Source organism: Prionailurus bengalensis, chromosome B2, assembly GCF_016509475.1.
Source record: "Prionailurus bengalensis isolate Pbe53 chromosome B2, Fcat_Pben_1.1_paternal_pri, whole genome shotgun sequence".
Classification (NCBI taxonomy): Eukaryota; Metazoa; Chordata; class Mammalia; order Carnivora; family Felidae; genus Prionailurus; species Prionailurus bengalensis.
In genome coordinates this window covers 640,711-663,012 of record NC_057349.1, presented here as the reverse complement: position 1 = coordinate 663,012, position 22,302 = coordinate 640,711, and the positions used below count along the sequence as shown (strand labels likewise).

General features: G+C 38.5%; 1 protein-coding gene across 1 annotated transcript; it reads left to right on the top strand.

Annotated features, from left to right (window-relative positions):
* The first annotated feature begins 14,074 nt into the window (after positions 1-14,074).
* On the top strand, positions 14,075-15,263 carry LOC122490566 (putative olfactory receptor 2B8). Its single transcript, XM_043593213.1, has one exon. It carries the CDS (start codon positions 14,168-14,170, stop codon positions 15,125-15,127), a length of 960 nt encoding a protein of 319 aa, XP_043449148.1. The 5' UTR covers positions 14,075-14,167; the 3' UTR covers positions 15,128-15,263.
* Positions 15,264-22,302: the final 7,039 nt, after the last annotated feature.

Here is a 22,302-nt window from a genome sequence, read left to right as displayed (position 1 = left end):
GTTTGTTTTTCATCAATATCTTAATGTTTTTCCATGCACAGACCTTTCATCTCTTTGGTTGAATTTATTCCTAAATATTTTACTGTTTGTGGGGCTGTTGTAAGTGGGATTGCTCTGTTAATTTCTCTCTCATATAGTTCTTGTTAGTGTTGAGAAATATAGCTGATTTCTGTATGTTGACTTTGTATTCTGCAACTTTGCTGAATTCATTTATTAGTGCTAACAGATTGTTTTATGGAGTCTTTAGTGTATACTATATATATATATATATGTGTATATATGTGTATACTATATATATACATATATATATATATATATATATATATATATATATATATCATACTATCTGCAAACAGAGACAATTTCACTTCTTCCTTTCCTGTTTTGAATCCTTTTATTTATTTTTCTTGCCTAATTGCTCTGGCTAATACTTTACATACTATGTTGAATACAAGTGGTGAGAGAGGTACCCTTGTCTTGTTTCTGATCTTAAAGGAAACACTTTTAGCTTTCATCACAGAGTACGAGGTTAGCTGTAGGCTTGGCATATATGGTCTTTATTACGATGAGGTATGTCCCTCCATATCTAACTGGATGAGAGTTTTTAATCATGAAAGGATGTCAAATTTTGCTAAATGCTTTTTCTGTATCTAATGAGATGAACAGAGGAATTTTAGCCTCCATTCTGTTACTGTGGTGCACCACCTCTATGGATTTGTGTGTGCTGAAGCATCCTTGCACTGCACAGATAAATCCCATTTGACCATTGATCCCAATTGATCCTTTTACAGCAGTTTCCCTTAATCTGTGGTTTTGCCTTGTGCAGTTTCACTTACCTGTAGGCAACCATGGTGTGAAAGCAGGTGATCTTCCTCTGATGTATATCGTCAGAAGGTCAGTAGTAGCCTAACGCTACATCACAGAGCCTGTGTCCTTCACCTCCTTCATCTCATGTTGTGGGCATTTTATCATGTCACTGCATCACAAAGAGAAGGGTGAGTACAGCACAATAAGATATACTGAGAGAGAAGGATCACATTCACATAACTTTAGTTACAGTATATTACTATTATTGTTCTATGTTATTATTACTCATTATTGTTAATCTCCTACTGTGCCTAATTTATAAAATGACTTTATCATAGGTATGTATCAGAAAAACATACTATATATAAGATTTTATACTATCTGGGATTCCAGGCATCTCCTGGGGGTCTTGGAATGTATCTCCTGTATATAGGGGGATACTGTTAGAATTTTGAAATCACTAATTAATTTGATATTGTTCATAGTTTCCCATAATTCACATTGGCTTCATTACTACAGTGCTTTTATTTTCTTCTTTCTTTCTCCTCTTTTTTTTATATGAAATTTATTGTCAAATTGGTTTCCATACAACACCCAGGCTCATCCCAACAGGTGCCCTCCTATGCCCATCACATACTTCCCCCCCCCTTATCAACCCTCAGTTTGTTCTCAGTTTTTAAGAGTCTCTTATGGTTTGCCTCCTTCCCTCTATTTATTTTTCCCCCTTCCCCTCCCCATGGTCTTCTGTTAAGTTTATCAGGATCCACAGAAGAGTGAAAACATATGGTATCTGTCTTTCTCTGTATGACTTATCTCACTTAGCATAACACTCTCCAGTTCCATCCTCGTTGCTACAAAAGGCCATATTTCATTTTTTCTCATTGCCACGTAGTATTCCATTGTGTATATAAACCACAACTTCTTTATCCATTCATCAGTTGATGGACATTTAGGCTCTTTCCATATTTTGGCTATTGTTGAAAGTGCTGCTATAAACATTGGGGTACAAGTGCCTCTATGCATCAGCACTCCTGTATCCCTTGGGTAAATTCCTAGAAGTGCTATTCCTGGGTCATAGAGTACATCTATTTTTAATTTTTGAGGAACATCCACACTGTTTTCCAGAGCAGCTGCACCCGTTTGCATTCCCACCAACAGTGCAGGAGGGTTCCTATTTCTCCACATCCTCTCCAGCATCTATAGTCTCCTGATTTGTTCATTTTAGCCACTCTGCCTGGAGTGAGGTGGTATCTGAGTGTGGTTTTGATTTGTATTTCCCTGATGAAGAGTGATGTTGAGCATCTTTTCATGAGCCTGTTGGCCATCTGGAAGTCTTCATTAGAGAAGTGTCTATTCATGTCTTCTACCCATTTCTTCACTGGATTATTTGTTTTCAGATGTGGAGTTTGGTGAGCTCTTTATAGATTTTGGATACTAGCCCTTTGTCCAGTAAGTCATTTGCAAATATCTTTTCCCATTCCATCGGTTGCCTTTTAGTTTTGTTGATTGTTTCCTTTGCTGTGCAGAAGCTTTTTATCTTCATGAGGTCCCAGTAGTTCATTTTTGCTTTTAATTCCCTTGCCTCTGGGGATGTGTCAAGTAAGAAATTGTGGCAGCTGAGGTCAGAGAGGTCTTTTCCTGCTTTCTCCTCTAGGGTTTTGATGGTTTCCTGTCTCACATTCAGGTCCTTTATCCATTTTGAGTTTATTTTTGTGAATTGTGTGAGAAAGTGGTCTAGTTTCAACCTTCTGCATGTTGCTGTCCAGTTCTCCCAGCACCATTTGTTAAAGAGACTGTCTTTTTCCATTGGATGTTCTTTCCTGCTTTGTCAAAGATTAGTTGGCCATACTTTTGTGGGTCCAATTCTGGAGTCTCTATTTTATTCCATTGGTCTATGTGTCTGTTTTTGTGCCAATACCATACTGTCTTGATGATTACAGCTTTGTAATAGAGACTAAAGTCTGGATTGTGATGCCTCCCGCTTTGGTCTTCTTCACTATTACTTTGGCTATTCAGGGTCTATTGTGGTTTCATACAAATTTTAGGATTGCTTGTTCTAGTTTCGAGAAGAATGCTGGTGCAATTCTGATTGGGATTGCATTGAATATGTAGATTGATTTGGGTAGTATTGACATTTTAACAATATTTCTTCTTCTAATCCATGAGCACAGAATATTTTTTTTCCATTTCTTTAAATCTTCTTCAATTTCCTTCATAAGCTTTCTATAGTTTTCAGCATACAGATCTTTTACATCTTTGGTTAGGTTTATTCCTAGGTATTTTATGCTTCTTGGTGCAACTGTGAATGGGATCAGTTTCTTTATTTGTCTTTCTGTTGCTTCATTATTAGTGTATAAGAATGCAACTGATTTCTGTACATTGATTTTGTATCCTGCAACTTTGCTGAACTCATGTATCAGTTCTAGCAGACTTTTGATGGAGTCTATCGGGTTTTCCTTGTAGAGTATCATGTCATCTGCAAAAAGTGAAAGCTTGACTTCATCTTTGCCAATTTGGATGCCATTGATTTCCTTTTGTTGTCTGATTGCTGATGCTAGCACTTCCAACACTATCTTAAACAACAGCGGTGAGAGTGGACATCCCTGTCATGTTCCTGATCTCAGAGGGAAGCTCTGAGTTTTTCCCCATTGAGGATGATATTAGCTGTGGGCTTTTGATAAATGGCTTTTATGATGTTTAAGTATGTTCTTTCTATCCTGACTTTCTCGAGGGTTTTTATTAAGAAAGTATGCTGAGTTGTGTCAAATGCTTTTTCTGCATTGATTGAAAGGATCACACGGTTCTTATCTTTTCTTTTATTAATGTGATGCATCACATTGATTGATTTGCAAATATTGAACCAGCCCTGCATGCCAGGAATGAATCTCACCTGATCATGGTGAATAATTCTTTTTACATGCTGTTGAATTCGATTTGCTAGTATCTTGTTGATAATTTTTGCATCCATATTCATCAGGGATATTGGCCTGTAGTTCTCTTTTTTTGCTGGGTCTCTGTCTGGTTTGGGAATCAAAGTAATGCTGGCTTCATAGAATGAGTCTGGAAGTTTTCCTTCCCTTTCTATTTTTTGGAATAGCTTGAGAAGGATAGGTATTATCTCTGCTTTAAATGTCTGGTAGAACTCCCCTGGGAAGCCATCTGTTACTGGACTCTTATTTGTTGGGAGATTTTTGATAACTGATTCAATTTCTTTGCTTGTTATGGGTCTGTTCAAGTTTTCTATTTCTTCCTGTTTCAGTTTTGGAAGTGTGTGGGTGCTTAGGAATTTGTCCATTTCTTCCAGGTTGTCCAGTTTCTTGGCATATAATTTTTCATAGTATTCCCTGATAACTGCTTGTATTTCTGAGGGATTGGTTGTAATAATTCCATTTTCATTCATGATTTTATCTATATGGGTCATGTCTCTTTTTTTTTTGAGAAGCCTGGCTACAGGTTTATCAATTTTGTTTATTTTTTCAAAAAACCAACTCTTGGTTTCATTGATCTGCTCTACAGTTTTTGTAGATTCTATATTATTTATTTCTGCTCTGATCTTGATTTTTTCTCTTCTTCTGCTGGGTTTGGGGTATCTTTGCTGTTCTGCTTCTAGTTCCTTTAGGTGTGCTGTTAGATTTTGTATTTGGGATTTTTCTTGTTTCTGGAGATAATCCTGGATTGTAATGTATTTTCCTCTCAGGACTGCCTTCGCTGCATCCCAAAGCGTTTGGATTGTTGCATTTTCATTTTCATTTCCTTCCATATATTTTTTAATTTCTTCTCTAATTGTCTGGTTGACCCATTCACTCTTTAGTAGGGTGTTCTTTAACCTCCATGCTTTTGGAGGTTTTCCAGATTTTTTCCTGTGGTTGATTTCAAGCTTCATAGCATTGTGGTCTGAAAGTGTGCATGGTATGACCTCAATTCTTTTATACTTATGAAGGGTTGTTTTGTGACCCAGTATGTGATCTATCTTGGAGAATGTTCCATGTGCACTCAAGAAAAAAGTATAATCTGTTGCTTTGGGATGCAGAGTTCTAAATATATCTGTCAAGTCCATCTGATCCAATGTATCATTCAGGGCCCTTGTTTCTTTATTGACCGTGTGTCTAGATGATCTATCCATTATTGTAAATGGGGTATTAAAGTCGCCTGTAATTACCACATTCTTATCAATAAGGTTGCTTATGTTTGTGATTGTTTTATATATTTGGGGGCTCCGGTATTCAGCACATAGACATTTATAATTGTTAGCTCTTCCTGATGGATAGACCTTGTAATTATGATATAATGCCCTTCTTCATCCCTTGTTACAGCCTTTAAATTAAAGTCTAGTTTGTCTGATATAAGTATGGCTACCCCAGGTTTTTTTTTAATTCCAGTAGCATGATAGATAGTTCTCCATCCCCTCACTTTCAATCTGAAGGTGTCCTCTGGTCTAAAATGAGTCTCTTGCAGACAGCAAATGGATGTGTCTTGTTTTTTTATCCATTCTGATACCCTATGTCTTTTGATTGGTGCATTTAGTCCATTTACATTCAGTGTTATTATTGAAAGAATAGGGTTTAGAGTCATTGTGTATGTGTAGGTTTCATGCTTATAGTGATGTCTCTGGTATTTTGTGGTCCTTGCAACATTTCACTTACAGAATCCCCCTTGGGATCTCTTGTAGGGCTGGTTTAGTGGTGATGAATTCCTTAAGTTTTTGTTTGTTTGGGAAAATCTCTATCTCTCCTTCTATTCTGAATAACAGACTTGCTAGATAAAGGATTCTCGGCTGCATATTTTTTTCTGTTCATCACACTGAAAATTTCCCATTCCTTTCTGGCCTGTCAAGTTTCAGTAGATAGGTCTGCTATTACCCTTATGTGTCTACCTTTGTATGTTAGGGACCATTTATCCCTAGCTGCTTTCAGAATTCTCTCTTTATCCTTGTATTTTGCCAGTTTCACTATGATATGTCATGCAGAAGATCAATTCAAGTTATGTCTTAAGGGAATTCTCTGTGTCTCTTGGATTTCAATGCCTTTTTCCTTCCTCAGATCAGGGAAGTTCTCGGCTATGATTTGTTCAAATACACCTTCAGCCCCTTTCTCTCTCTTCTTCTTCTGGAATTCTTATGATATGGATATTATTCCATTTGATTACATCACTTAGTTCTCTAATTCTCCCCTCATACTCCTGGATTTTTTTATCTCTCTTTTTCTCAGCTTCCTATTTTTCCATAATTTTATCTTCTAATTCACCTATTCTCCCCTCTGCCTCTTGAATCTGTGCTGTAGTCACCTCCATTTTATTTTGCATCTCATTTATAGCATTTTAAAATTCCTCATGACTATTTTTTAGTCCCTTGATCTCTGTAGCAATAGATTCTCTTCTGTCCTCTCTGCTTTTTTCAAGCCCAGCGTTTAATATTATGACTATTATTCTAAATTCTTCTTCCATTATATTGCTTAAATCGGTTTTGATCATTTCGTTAGCTGTCGCTACTTCCTAGAGTTTATTTTGAGGAGAATTCTTCCCTTTCATCACTTTGGGTAGTCCCTGTGGTAGCTCCAAACTGCAGGGCACTTCCCCTGGGCTCTCCAGAATAACTTGTGTTGGTGGCCGGAGCCGCAGGTAGACCCAATGTCTGCCCCAGCCCACCACTGCGACAACATTCAGACTGGTGTGTACCTTATCTTCCCCTCTCCCAGGGGCAGAACTCACTGTGGAGTGGTTGGCCCCTATCTGGGCTGCTTGCACACTGCCAGTCTTGTGGTACTGCTTCAGTGGGATCTGGCCAGGGTGTATTAGAGGGGTGGATCTGCAAGGTGCACTGGGGCGGGCGTGGGGGCGGGGGCAGGGGAGAGGTGGGGAGAGGCAGGCTTAGGCTTAGCTCGCTTTGCCATGGGTGGTCCACTGCAGGAGGGGCCCTGCAGCACTGGGAGGGAGGCAGTCCCATGAGAAGGATGGATCTACAGAAGCACAGCGTTGGGCATTTGTGCAGTGCAAGCAAGTTCAGTGGCAGGAACTCGTTCCCACTGGAATTTTGGCTGGGATATGGGAGGGGGAGATGGCGCTTGCCAGTGCCTTTGTTCCCCTGCCAAGCTCTGTCTTTCCAGGACTCAACCACTCTCTGTCCCAGCGTCCTCTTGCCCTCCTCGCTCTCCGAGAGCAGAGCTGTTGACTTTTAACATTCCAAATGTTAAGTACCGCTGGCTGTGGGAACTCACGAAGTCTACCCCTCCACTTTTTGCAAGCCAGACTCAGGGGCTCTACCTTGCTGGGCAGGCTGCCCCTCCACCATCCTGGGTCCCTCCCACCAGTCTGTGTAGCGCATACCACCTCTCTGCCCTTCCCACCCTCTTCCCTGGGCCTCTTGTCTATGCTTGGTTCCAGAGAGTCCGTTCTGCTGGTCTTCTGGCAGTTTTCTGGGTTATTTAGGCAGATGTGGGTGGAATCTAATCGATCAGCAGGACACGCGAGCCTAGCGTCCTCCTATGCTGCCATCTTCCTCTCTTTTTCTTTCTTTCTTCTTTCTCTTTTTCTTTCTTTCTCCTTTCCTGACTGGTTTTTTCATATGATCTGTCTTACAGCATATAGATTTTTTTTCTTCTGCTTGATCATTTCTGCTATTACTTTTTTCATTTCATTAATTGTAATACTCAGCTTCAGCAATTTTATTTGGTTCTTTTTTATGATTTCTGTCTCTGTTGAATCTCTCATTTTGTTCATGTATTTTTTCCAATTTCATTGCATTGTTTAACTCTGTTCTCTTGTAGCTCACTGAGCTTCCTTAAAACAATTATTTTGAATACTCTGTCAGGCAGTTCATATATCTCCACTTCTTTGAGGTTGGTCACTGGAAAATTGGTGTCATGATCCTTTGGTGGTGTCATGATCCTTTGATGTTTCCTACTGCTTAAAGTCTGGTGTTTCTGTCTTTGCATTTGAAGAAGCAGTCACTTCCTCCAGTCCTTACTCACTGGCTTTGAGAGAGAGAGACCTTCATTGGTCAATCTAGCCAGGTATTATGAGGCTCTCAGAACATTTCTGTGGATGCTTCCACTCTTTACTTCCTGTTCTCCCTTGGCAGGTAGAAAATTATTAAGATTGTATGTCTTCTTTTTGTGGTCAATCCCACAAAAGCATGCTGAGTGCTGATAACCTCCTGTTTGTTTTCCCTGGGCTGGTGCCCTGAAATGCTCATGGTTGTGAACCTTCTCCCAAATCAACAGAGTCAGGCTGGCTTTCTGTGCTTCCTTGCTAGCCATCTGCAAAGGTCACACTCATCATCCATGGGAGTGTGATCTGGGAGTTGGCCACAGGGTGTGCAAGGGCTGTGCTTGAGGTATATAGAGCATTAGGGATATCCAGGGGTCAGTTTGGGGTCTCTGCAGATGAGGAAAGATGAATACTGAAATATACACACATGAAATAAATGATGTTTGGCATTTGTTCAAAAATAAGTATTGACGTGGTTAAGGGTTATAAATTAGACAAATTGGGCCATCTATTGATACTTGTTAGAAGCTCTCTTATGGATACATCAGATCTATTCTGATTATTCTCTTATATTTGCTTATCTTTAAAAATTCCCAGTAAAAGTTAAGACAACTCTATTAAAAGAGTAAAAATATTAGTTACAGAATTGGAGAAAATATTTCTAGTGCATTTATTTTGTAAGTACATGTATCTAGAATATATAAAGAGCTCCTAGAAATCAGTAAGACAAAGATAAAATCTTATAGAAAAAAATGGATAAAAGAACAGACATTTTACAAAAGAGGGTATATAAATGGCTAATTTGAAAAGTTGTTCATCCTTTCAGTCATTTGGGAAATGAACATTAAATCAAAATAAGATACCCCTTTCATGCCAAATAGAAAGGATACTGTTTTCAAAAGCTGATGTTACCAATTAAAGAGGCTACGAATGGTAGAAATTAATGTTTATAAATGCTGGTGGGAGAATAAATTATCTTGACTACTTCAGAAACTAGTCAGCAGTTTGTACTAAAAATAAATAATCTCAATACCATCTAAGCCAGAAATTTTACTCCTAGGTATATACCCAAAGAAATGTATAAATTTGTTCACTGAAAGACATGTACAACTGGATATATCCATATTGTAATACCTACCAATACAACTTTCCAAATATAGTAAGAATAAATAGATTGTATCATATTCATAAATATAGAAGCATACAGTAATATGAATCAATGAACTAATGGTACATGTAAAAATATAGGTGAATCTTGCAAACACAATGTTGAGATACAAAATAGTATATACCAGATGAATTCAATTATGTAAATTTCAAAACAAAGCAAATATGACTTATAATTTCAATAATAAAATCATGTTGGAGGGGCTAGTGACTTGGATGAGCCACACAGGGAACTTTTGACTTGGTAGATATATTCTCTCTTGGCTCTGTGTGTACTTACAGGAGTCTTTATACTCTCAAAATTCATTGATCAAAATTCATTGAGCTACACTTAGGAGTTTTACATTTTTCTGCATGTATAATTCAATGGGAAAAATGTAACAAGAAAGGTCAAACCACCCATGACAACCAAAAAAATTCCTTTTATATTGTTGCCAAAGGGCCAACCCCCTAATGTATAAAGAGCTCCCTAAAATCAAGAAGAAAAATATTTACAAGCTAATAGTGAAATGGGCAGCAGCATCTTCAAGTATGGGCAGATATTTCACAAATGGTTAAATGGCCTTCAAATATATAAAAAGAATATCAGTCTCATTCAAAATAAAAAATGCAAAATAAAATGGCAATAAGATACCATTTCTCAACTATCAGTTTGAAAAAGAAATCCAATTAACTAAAAATAAATGAATAAAAATAAAGACACTTATATCTTTAAAAAAATAAAAGAGTATTTACAGCCCAGAAAAGAAAGAAAGAAAGAGAAACAAAATCCCAAAAGTTGACAATATACTATATTGGTGAGGCTCTAGGGAGAAGTAAATGATGTATTTCATCTTAAGCTCTAATGAAAAAATGACTCGCACAAAGTAAACACTAAATATTCACTTTAAGATTTACAAGTTAGGTATGTATAACTACCAAGAGGGACTATGGATTTAAAATTCAATCCAGAGAATATATTTTTTCCTACAATTCTCAGCCCTCAAGGAAGCATTGATTCCTTGTGGGAAAAAATAACTATTTCAATAAAATGACCCTAAGAAAGTTATAGTTGGATCTGAAATTTTCCTTGAAGCTGGAAAGTAGCTTAAGTGTTCATAAATATAGAGGTAGAAAAAAATCTGGGGAAGAGCTAACTCTGAAATGCAGGATTTATTCTACAGGAAGGAGAACCAAATGGCAGAATTCAGGAGGATTCATTTGCTTTGCAAACCACTTCTGATACTACTTTTTAATATTTTCCCCATGGCCCAAACTCCTTTCTCCATGAGTTTTGCTTAATTGCAAATGGGAGATTGGTTCCCTAATGTCAAAATTTCTAGCCCCAATCCTATAGTCACATTTCCTGAGGATTAAAAGACAGGGAGACCCCAGGTACCCCTGTAATATTTCAAACGGTGGAGAAGACAAGGAGATTTCGGGGAGTGAAACATGACTTTGGACAATGCCACAAACCCAAGAGGTAAGGGCACGAGGAACATCAGAGACACTTTCAGAGCACAAGGAGCCTCAGTTCTGAGAGAGGGAAATTACTTTTACTGATTATGCTCTCTCCTTGACCTTAGAGACTGAAATTTTTCCTTACTGGAGGTCATTTCGACAACAATGGGTTTGTCTTAGGGAAACAGGCTACAGAGTACAGCAGAGGGGAGGGATGATCATGGCATGTGGATTAAAAATAATTTAGGAATAAAACTTATTTAGAGTAAAAGAAAAAGAATAGTGATATTCAAATATTTAAGTAACAAGAGTAAAGTAAGGTGCTGAGTTTAAGTTGGACAATTTTTTTTTTTTAATTTTGGGATTGTTACTTATGGGAAGGTCTAACGACAGTTGTGGGAAATTATGCTGGGCAATTCTCTGGAAGCATGAGTGATCTCTTCCCCCAAAACAATGTAGACTTGGTAAGATGTCTGCTTAGAGGTTTGGGAAATGACCTCAGTAATCAAGTGGATGAACCCCTATTTACCAAGGAACGATATTACTGCATGTACATGATTAGCAACCTGGAAATGATTACCAGTGGTTTAGGGACACTACAAACTCATTTTAGTGACACAATAGTCCAGGAAGTTTGCTGGCATGCACGGTATTATTACACCCATTAGGCATCATAAATGATACAAAGAGATACACTTTTTTTTCAGGACCATTTTAATTATGCCTCTTGGTCACCACTCCTATTCTACTAAAGATAAGGAAAGAAAAAACATTTCACACTCTTTGACACTAAGAAATTATGCACTTAAAAATATACTTTATACTAAGACAGCTTGAGGAAAATTCATTTCAAACGATTGTTGTGAGGTATTTATTTAATGTAATTTAGATGAATTAGGATGTAAACATATTTCTGAATACATCTTCGTGATTCTTAGTCTTTGAAATCTGTCTCTTGTATTATTATAAAAGTTCTTTTTAACAATTATTGTTTCCAGGAAATGTCATTAAAATCAAAATTTTCCTTTTCCTTCCTTTCTTCCTTCCTCCCTGTCTCTCCTTCTCTTTCTTTCTTTCAAAAAGAGTAGTGAATAATATCCTTTGAAGGTGTGGACATTACAACTGGCTCAGACTAAATTTTGAATTGGGTGAAACTTCAATTCAAGTTTGGAGACTTCATTTCTATTTTCACTGCCTTTCTTCCTTCAGGTCAACTTGTCTGGGTCTCAAAACTTCTCCTCACCATCTGAAGGTAGGACCCCGGCCCATACTCAGAAGCTTTTATAGGCTATGCGATAACTTCTCTTTTCCCTCATATCAAACAAATCACAATATGAGTGGTGAATGATGTATCTATGGGAACAGTGTACATTTTATCAGGATAATAATTTAACCCAAAGTACCTAAACTTTCATTATTCCTTCCTGCCTATAAAATAATTCTGCATATTTGTACTATGGATATGATTAATTATAAATAAATTGATGACTAAAGTATTTTAGTGGTCATGGGGAGATACGTGCCACAATAAAAACAATTAGGATTTAAATCCTTTATTCTATCCACCTCTGTGCTGTTTTACATCAACTCATTGAATCTAACAACCCTCATGTGAAAATTACCTGAGTCAATTGTTCAAGGACAGTAAACTAATAGTATAAAAATAGAATATATGTGGCCTCTACTCTCAGTGACTGCCTCTTTGAATGACTTAATCAATACTCTGGAGTGAGAACATTTAAAGCACAAAATCAGTAGATTGTATAGCAGTAAAAAAATTAATAACAAGCACCAGGAGTTCTAACATATACAATAGCAAGACCATGGCATATAGCTCGGCAAGGACTATTCAGTATTACCAGAACAAAGTAGGATTACACAGGGCTGCTCCTTGGGCCAGATGTCTTGTTTAACATCCAGTGTTTACTGGCTAAGTATAAAAAGAACGCCTAATCACTGAATAAAATTTGGAAATGCAGAACACAATTATATAATGAAAACTATTAATAATCCCAAAGTCACAGATCATCTAAATTATCATTCTTGTAGTGTGTTTTCCAATGCTTTTGTATGCTTACATTTTCATATATTTCAGCAATATTTGGAAAATATTTCATATTTTATATTAGGCCTGCCCATATACTAAGACACTGGAAGCATCATGAATAGGTATTACATATTTAAAATTAATTTTATTGACTATGTAATAATCTAATCAATGGATACATGATCTTTGACATTTCTCTGTTCTGAAACATCAAGCTTATTTTTTCTAATTTTCCCATAATGTACATATGGCAATGATGTTTATCCTAGCATGTAAATATTTTTGTGCATTTAATCATACATCTAGAATGTTTTCTTAAGGAGGGGCTCTTGGGTGGCTCATTGGTTAAGCGTCTGATTTTGGCACAGGTCATGATCTCATGGTTTGTGGGTTCGAGCCCTGTTGTCAGGCTCTGTGCTGACAGCTCAGAGCCTGGAGCCTGCTTCAGATTCTGTGTCTCCCTCTCTCTCCCCCTCCCCTGTTTGCACTCTCTTTCTCTCAAGAATAAATAAATATTAAAAAATTAAAAAAAAAAGAAGTTACCTTCTCTAAAAATTAAAGTGTTTATAAAAGCCCTTCACTCATGGAATCACTTCTTGACTGACAATTATTATCTTAATAGTAATACTTATATTTATGTGATGCATTGTACGTTGCTCAAAGTTTGAGTATAACATTCCTGAATTATATATTTGCTTGACACATAAGGAAAATGAAGCACATGCCCAGTATGTGTGTGTGTGTGTGTATGTGCAAGGTCATATATTTGGTAATTATCACATCCAGGACTCACACTGGAGAATCTATATAATGTTCTTCACAGCTCTGTCCATTGTGTAATCACAGTTTCCAGAAAACAGAAGATTATATTATACTGAAGCTTTATTACAGAACAGCCTGTTTTGAAAATCTTTGTACTTGGAGGTGTGGCTTAATGGAAGGAACAGTGAGGCCATCCATGAATACCACACTTTTTTTTAGTTCATGATATTTGATACAAATACAAAAGTGTTTTTGACATAAGTAAACTAAGTGAAAATGTTTGTGCTATTAGTCCTAGCTGTGTTACCTCCTACTAATTACCCTTTGGCTAAATATCATGATAAATTAATTCCATGAGTGCATTACCTTGGGTCCTTGGGGTTTTAGCCATATTGACTTAATTACCAGAAGAAAGGAGAATTTACCTTCACTGATAGTGACTTTCAAGAGTGGTAATTTTACATGCTATAATAGAAATCCATTAAAAATCAGCAAGAAAAATGAATTGAAAGGAATTAAGTTAGAAAAAATTGAGTAAATTAGAGATCTATTGAAGCTCCAATGTCTCGGTTTCTCCCAATCCTAACAGATATGATACCTTCTTTCTGTAACAAATAATTAGTAATGCCTCTTTACTATCTTGATCTTTGCAATACTCCCACTTAGCAAACTAAATGAAGGTCAAGGATTAAAACATGGTTGTTAAAAAAAAACAAAAACAAAACAAAACAAAAAACAAAACAAAACATGGTTGTTAAGATACAGATATGTAATTGTTAATTCTCATTATTCTTGCTGAAGTTATAAAATGCAGTATGTTAATTATTTTCTCTGTTTCACATCCCCTGCCCAGCTTCTGTGTTGCTTGTAAGTCCACAAGCCAGCATCAGGTTCTAACCACAGGATAACAAAGCTCCCAGGATTCTGACTGTGTTGTTTCTGGCAAGTAGTGTTCCAGAAATGGGAAGATTCAACAACACCTTTTCTCACCCCGATGGCTTTGTTCTGGTGGGCTTCTCTGAATGGCCCAGACTAGAAATGGTTCTTTTTGTGGCTGTCTCCACCTTCTACATAATGACCCTCCTCGGAAATTCAGCCATCATTTTCTTGTCACACCTTGATCCCAGACTCCACACACCCATGTATTTCTTTCTGGCTAATCTCTCTTTCTTGGACCTCTGCTACACTACCTCCACTGTCCCGCAGATGCTGGTCAACATACAGAGCCACCGGAGAAACATCAGCTACACGGGATGCATAGCTCAGCTTTTCGTCTTCCTTGGCTTAGGATCCACTGAATGCATACTTCTCTCAATAATGGCCTTTGATCGTTATGTCGCTATCTGCCGGCCTCTCCATTACATAGTTATCATGAACTCGCGGCTTTGCCAACAAATGGCAGCGGTGGCTTGGGGAACAGGTTTCAGTAACTCCTTGGTGCAAACAGTGTTAACTTTCTTGTTACCTCGCTGTGGTCAATATCGGGTAGAGAATTTCTTCTGTGAGGTACCTGCCATGCTTCAATTATCATGTGTTGATACACGGACCAACGAAGTCGAGATGTACGCAGCTGTGGTCATCATAAAAGTTATCCCCGTTGGATTAATTCTGTTCTCTTACATCAACATTGTCAGAGCAGTGGTTGGGATCCAATCTACTGAGGGTCGCAAGAAGGCCTTCAACACATGTGGGTCTCATCTGCTGGTGGTCGTTATGTTCTATGGCTCAGCTATCAGTGGTTATGCATATATGGCGCCCAAGAGCAATTCAGCCAAACTGAAGGGCAAGCTTCTTGCTCTCTTTTATGGACTTGTAACTCCAATGCTTAACCCTCTTATCTACACCTTGAGAAACAGGGATGTGAAGGGAGCAGTAAAGAAGCTACTGGGGAGAGAAGAGCAGGGGTGGAGCACGGCTTAGGAGAAGGTGGTTCCTTGCAATTCGTGTTCCTCACTCCCAGAATGCCTGCCATGGACGCCATCACCACGGTCCCAATAGCAGTGGCTGCCTGTTATTCCTATTACCTTTGTATTTCAGAGGAAATAAAATGCTGACTATTCTCCCCCTAAAATAATGAAAGAGCTCTAAAAATAGATCATGAATATTCATAGCTTTTAGTAAAGTATTGCATTAGTTGCCATGCTGTCTTTTCCAATGAAGTTTTAAAATTAATAACCAAGTAAGTTTTCTTATCACACGGCACATTAAAACTGATGATTAAGGGGCTAATCTTGAGACTTGTTTAAAAAACAGGAAGAGGACTGTCTGAAATAACTACATTATGCCACAAAATTAGAAGAATGCCCTTATACTCAAGAGGGAACTTCATTTCCTCCACCCATATTTTCTTGTGTTGTCAGTACAGCTGTTGTACCTCTGACCTCATTTTAGTCAATATTAGAATGAAGCATCCTCAAGAGAGCCACGTCCATGCTATGAGCATTGACACAGTTCTGGAAAAAAAGGCGTGGATGTATAGAGAGCTCTCTGCAAGACCTCTGCCTGTTTGTTCATTTATCTGACCCTTCTAGCAGCCTCTTTTAGCATATTTTAAAAATTCAACATGTTCTCATATGGAAGTTTTTCCTCATGGCCAATATACAGACAACATGTATATCTCTCAGCAATGGCTTTTGATCTGAAAACACTTGTTTCCCAATCAGTATAAATTTTATTTTTGGTGCTCAATCATCTTTATCAGCATTCTCAGCAGGCAAAATAAAAAAATAGACATTTTTCTCCAAAATGAAAAGCAAGAAAGCATATAAGTTCTGCACACAGAATAGATATCCCCAACGCCATGTGTTTAAGGATTTTTTTTTAATTCTGGTTAGCTAACGTACAGTGTAATAATAGTTCCAGGTGTAGAATCTAGTGATAGAACACTTCCATACATCACCCAGTGCCCATCACGACACATGCCCTCCTTAATCCCCATCACCTGTTTCCCCCATCCCCCACCCAAAGTTCCCTCTGGTCACCAGAAGTTTGTTCTCTATAGTTGAGAGTCTGTTTCTTGGTTTGCCTCTCTCTCCCCAGTTCCGGTTTCATAGATTCTACATTTTATGTAACCATTGCTGGATGAAAGGCCTACCTCGAGGCAAGGATGTGTAGGCTTGACACAACCAAATATCTACTATGAAAACAGCCCAAACATCGAAAGAACATTCCTACTCTCAATACGTCTTATTAAATTTTAATTACTTCTCTTCCTATCTTCTTGTGCAAGTTATGGTTTCACATTTGGAACAGAGGGAAAAAAATGACCACATCTTCATCTGGGTAAATTTACAGCAGAAGAATATGAGAAAACATCTACTCTCAAAGACTGTAATGTACAAGTTATTTTATTAGTGGTGACACACAGTGGTCCTTTCTACCTATGTCTGAGCAGTGGGTATATAGTTCAATTCTCCTGAAGAGTAATGAAAATGAGCTGTTTGAAGATGTGACAAAATTTCTGACATCTTTTTCTATCAAAGACTTCATTTTTGGAGGAGTAGATTTAGATCTACAGCAAAACTGAGAGATTCAGAGAGACCCCCCCCCCATGCCCCTGCCCCTCTGCACACAGCCTTCCCCACTATCTACACCAGAGGGGACACTTGTTATAATTGATGGACCCACACTGACACATCGTTATCACCCAAAGTCCATTATTTACATGAGGGTTCACTCTCAGTGTCCATTCTGTGGGTTTAAGATAAATACACAATGACATGTACCCACCATTATAGTATCATACAGAGTGTTTTCACTGCCCGAAACGTCCTCCGTGCTCCACCTGTTCATCCCTCCCTCTCCCAATGCCAGGCAAACACTGAACTCTTTACTGTCTCCATAGTTTTGCCTTTTCCAGAATGTCATACAGTTGGAATCATTATGGTATATAGCCTTTTCAGGCCAGCTTTTTTCACTGAATATGCATTTAAGTTCCTCAATGTCTTTTTACGGATGGATAGCTCATTTCTTTTTAAAAAGTGATGAATCATATTCCACTGTGTGGATGGACCACACTTTATTTATTGATTCACCTACTGAAGCACATCTTGGTCCTTGCTTCCATGATTTTTCAATTACAAATCCAGCTATGATAAACATCCATGAGCAGGTTTTTGTGAGAACATACGTTTTCAACCACTTTGGATAAATACTAAGGAGTGTGACTGCTGGACCACATGGTAAGAGTATGTTTAGTTTTGTGAGAAACCACCAAACTGTCTCCCAAAGTGGCTGCGCCATTTTGCATACCCACCAGGAATGAATGAGCGTTCCTATTGCTCCACATCGTCACACACACTTGGTGTTGTTTGTGTTCTGGATTTGGGTCATGCTAATTGGTATATAGTAGTATGTCACTGCTGCCTTAATTTGCATTTACATAATGACGTATGATGTGGAGCATCTGTTCATACGCTGATCTACCATCTGTTCCTTGCTGAGGTTAAGGTTGTTGGTGCACTTGCTAATGAGGTTGTTCGTTTTCTTAATGTTGAGTTTTAATGGCTTTTTGTATATGTTGGATACCAGTCCTTTATCAGATATGTCTTTTGCAAACATTTTCTCCCAGTCTGTGGCTTGCCTTCTCATTCTCTTGGTCTGTCATTCCTCTTCTATCCCAATATAAATTTCCTCATTTTTTCTAATATGTATATGCTTGTGTGTGTGCCCTATGTACAGGTGTTGTATTTCAGAAGTGTATACAGGATGAGAAATCACGTTTCAGACATTACAGACATTGTATTCCCAATCCTCTCTAAGGGATCATTACTATCCACCCTCCCTAAGCATTTACGTATCTTATGTTGTTTGTGACTTGATAGAGGGGGTAGGGAGTAGGTTTTGTGATTGAGTCTTGGTTTTTCAAATACACTGATCTTTTCTGGATTCTATCTTTATGTAAATAAAGTTGGTATTCAAGTTGTTTGGCAGAATTAAAAAGAAAAGTTAGTGGGTTTTACCCCCATTTACAGGCCTGATATGTATCACATGCAGAAAGGTAAGGGCTACCGAGCAGTGTCTAGTCTGATAGTCTGTTGTGACCTCAGGGTGTAAGAGGTGCAGGATGGAGTATTTCAAAGGATCTTGTGTGTGCATGGTCCCGAACTTTTAGGCTTCATTTCTTGGTCACATATGGTAACTATAACCCTGGGAAATTTCCATTAAAATGGTTGGTTCTTCAATTTTTTGAATTTTTTTAAGCATAAAGGACCTTCCCTTCTTCTGAGACTTTTACAGCTACCCTTTATCAGATTAAGAAAGTTCTCTTCTATTGTTGGTAATGCTAGGTGTGTCTTTATGTTAACATAAATGGATGCTGTATTTTATACAGCTTTTACTGTCTAAAGAGAAAAAAAAGACTTCTACATCTATTGAAATGATTATATAATTTTCCCTTGTTATTTTTTCTAATGTAATATATTCTGTTAACTGACTTTTTAACATTAAAAAGAACTCTGAATTCCTAAAATAAAATCAACTCTGTTATAGTCTGTTTTCCTTTTTATAAATTGCTAGATTAAAAATGCTAATTATTAGCTGGAATTTGAGATTATGCTCATGAGGGAGACAGGCTTGCAACTTTACCTTCTAATCGAAGTCAGAGGATTTGGATTACTTGATATGAAGATTTATTATAAAGAGACAGCAATTATGGTCTCTTATGGGTGTAGGAATACACACAGAAAACAGTGAAGTACAGTAGAGGATCTAGAAACAGACCCACATGAACCTGGACGTTAGGTTTATAAAGAACTTGGCAGTGGAGAGGGGGCATGGCAATATTTAATAAGATAAATAGTACTTTGTCTATCCATATAAAATAAATATTGACACTTTGCCTCAGAAACTACTTCCCCATAGAGTTTAGATATTATAAATTTGAATGGCAAAATATTAAACCATCTTGGAAAATAACCCTGAAGAATATGATCATGATCTTGGGGTCGGCAAAAGTTTAAAAAAACCTAATGCATAAGTAGCACTAACTATAAAGGCAGTGACTGATAAATTAGACTACATTAATTCTAGAAATGTCTGCTAATCACAAGATACCGTTAAGAAAGTGAAAAGGCAAACCACAGAGTGAGAGAAGATGTTTATAATACAACTTCAAAAGCTAGACCAGAATATATAAATAGTTATAAATCAAGAAGAAAAAGACAAATGACCTAATGAAAAATGTCCTGAAGTGCTTCACAAAAAATGAAATGACCGATCAATATACAAAAAGATATTCACCTACATTAGTCACCAAGGAAATGCAAATTAAACTCACAGTTCAATACCACCGCATGCTTACAGGGTTACCTAAACTAAAACAGACTGATAGTTCCAAGTGTTGGCAAAACGTGAATAGATGGAATTCTCATCCATGGCTGGTGGGAGTCTAACTGGCTCGTCCATCTTGGAAACCAGTAGGCAGTGCACCTACTAAAGCCTAGCGTATGCATATCTTAGCACCCAGGAATTCTGCTGCTACAGATACTCAGAAAATAGCTCAACTAAAATGCTTATGCAAACAGTATTAATAACAAAACCAAACAGAAATTGCCAACTATTCATCAGTAGTAAAGTAGATCGATAAAATTGTAATATATCCATACATATAATACTATACAGCAACGAAACAAAGCCTCACTACCTGCAACATCCCAGGTGAATCTCAGAAACAAGTCAGATGGAAAGATTAGTACTACATGTTTGGACGCACGAAAATTTCAAAAACAGGTAAAACAAACTTTGTAGACATCTGGATGATGATTACCTTTGGGGAGGAACGTGGAAACAGCAAATGGGATGGATATGAGGGGGTCTGGAGGTGGGGTAACATTCTAGATTTCCATTTGGAAGTGGTTGAATGTGTTTTGTTCCCACTTTGTGGTAATTCAGTTAGGTTTAGTGTTTTCTTCATTATGTATGTTATACTTTATAAAACAATTAAGAATCCATGTCAAATGGGATAAGCTGATAGTATACTGTTACTTGTAAAACAAACAGGACGCCTTTGCATTTCAAGAGGAATATTTTCATTATCTCCCTCTTTATGAAGACAAGGAATACTGATCTGTTTGCTAAAAAAAAACTCTTATTTATAAAAATGGAAAATTGTATCAACTCTTGTGCACATTAGATCCATAAAATAGAACATGATTTAAAATAGAAACCAAAGCGTTCATGTACAACAAAGGAAATAAAGACGTGCCACTAAATATCATTAGATCACTCCAGAATGCTCACTGATGAGAAATCCTAGTAGTGAACTGATTCCCTTTGAACGTGGTGAGATATCCTTCTGTGCTCATGTCCCTTAACATAGTGACATTGGTTTCCATCAGTTTTTTATTAAAAGATGAGCTGGCTTAAGGTTTGGGAAATACTAAATGTTGATTTACACAGCTACACAAAACCCTCATTTTCCCGAATCAATTTGTCCAATTTGCAATGACTTGACTTATCTTACGTAAGGAGGCGTGAAGGAGCACTGATTCCAACTCTTTCATCATTTAAAGACTTTAGCAAACCAAAGAAGGCTGAATGTGAGAGACCGGGGATTCAGTTTCTTTTCATTTTTGTTAACACCAATACAATTTTGTTACAATACAATACAATTTTGTTAACACCAAAAATATCTGTTGGAGAACCTGGGATGCTACGATACACTTTGGCACACAAACTCCATTTTGCACACCGACAATTATTGGGCCTGCCCTGAATCTACATTTAAAAAGTCAGAGTGTTGGGGGGAGGAACAGAGTCCTGAGCTTCAGGCTGGGAACACACAGGCTGAGCTTCAGGCTGGGACACGTTGTGTCGTACAGACACAACGCACAGAGAAGATTCAGCAAAAGTCAGAGAGACAGAAGACTAAACCTCTCACCCTGGGACTCCCGGGCCAGAAAACAGCCCTGCTAGACAGACAAGAGTCCTCACACAAGTAAGCACACGCACTTACACGAATCAGATTCACCCTTCGCCTGGCTGCGGCCGAATTCCCAAGATCTGTCACTGGACAGAAATCACTTAACACTCGAAATGTAAAGGTCACGACTGAAAATCCGGTATGCTGGCACCACTGCGGACACGACTGGCTGTGCACCATCAAAACATCAACGGAACGCTAACTTGGCAAAGACTCAGGTGTACATGCAAGACCTAAAACAGCTCAACCGGGAAACTCACCAGAACAGACTCGAGAGGGTGGCTGCAGCCGAGGAGGTTCCCTGCAGACCACCTGTTTCCGTTGGTCCAGCGTGGGGTCCTGGGGCGTGGCATCGCAGGGACCTCCAGGGATGCACTGCTAATTAGCTCAAAGACGTCCAGCTAATCAACGGCACACTATTTATACCGGAGATCAATCAGGGGACTGATTTAACTCGGCAAGGCCAACACTTACAGAAGAGAAAGGGCTGAGACCCGAGCAGGTTGACTGGGGACATTCTGGACTGGTCACATCTGCACTGCAGGTCAACAACTGGCTGGCAGGTGACACAGGTGTGTGTCAGGAGACGCAGCAGAGAGAGACGGCAGGAAGCAGTGTCGGCTGCCTGTGGGTCTGGTCCTGCAGCCGGCAGCCAAGGACCTCTGATTCGGGCTCCCTGTGCCCAGTCTTCAGCGCGAACCTGGCCAGGTCTGTGCCCTGCGACAAGCCAGCGTCAGGACGCGGTCGACCCGCATTGAGACGGGAGGTTGGGTGTGCGCGCATGCGTGTACGTGCGCGTGCGTCCTGTGTGTCCTTGTGCGTGCGCGCGAGTCCTGTGAGTGCGTGAGCACGTGTGCGCGCGTCCTGTGAGTGTGCGTGCGTCGTGTGCATGCGTGTGCGCGTGTCTGTGTGCGTGGGCGAGAGTGTCACGTGTGTGTTGTGTGTCGTACGTGGGGGAGCCGTGCACAGTCAGGAGGAGGGTAAGGATACAAAACTCACTGCATGTGGTGACATATGGACATATACAAGTGGGGATTAATTATTGCCCAGTTCTTCCAGCTTGTGTCGTCTTTTTCCTGGAGATCCACCCTGTTTCGTCAAGGGCATCTTGTAAGATTATGAGTAAAATAAAGAGATTTTGCCTAAACAAACATCTTCGCCCCCCTTCTAGCAG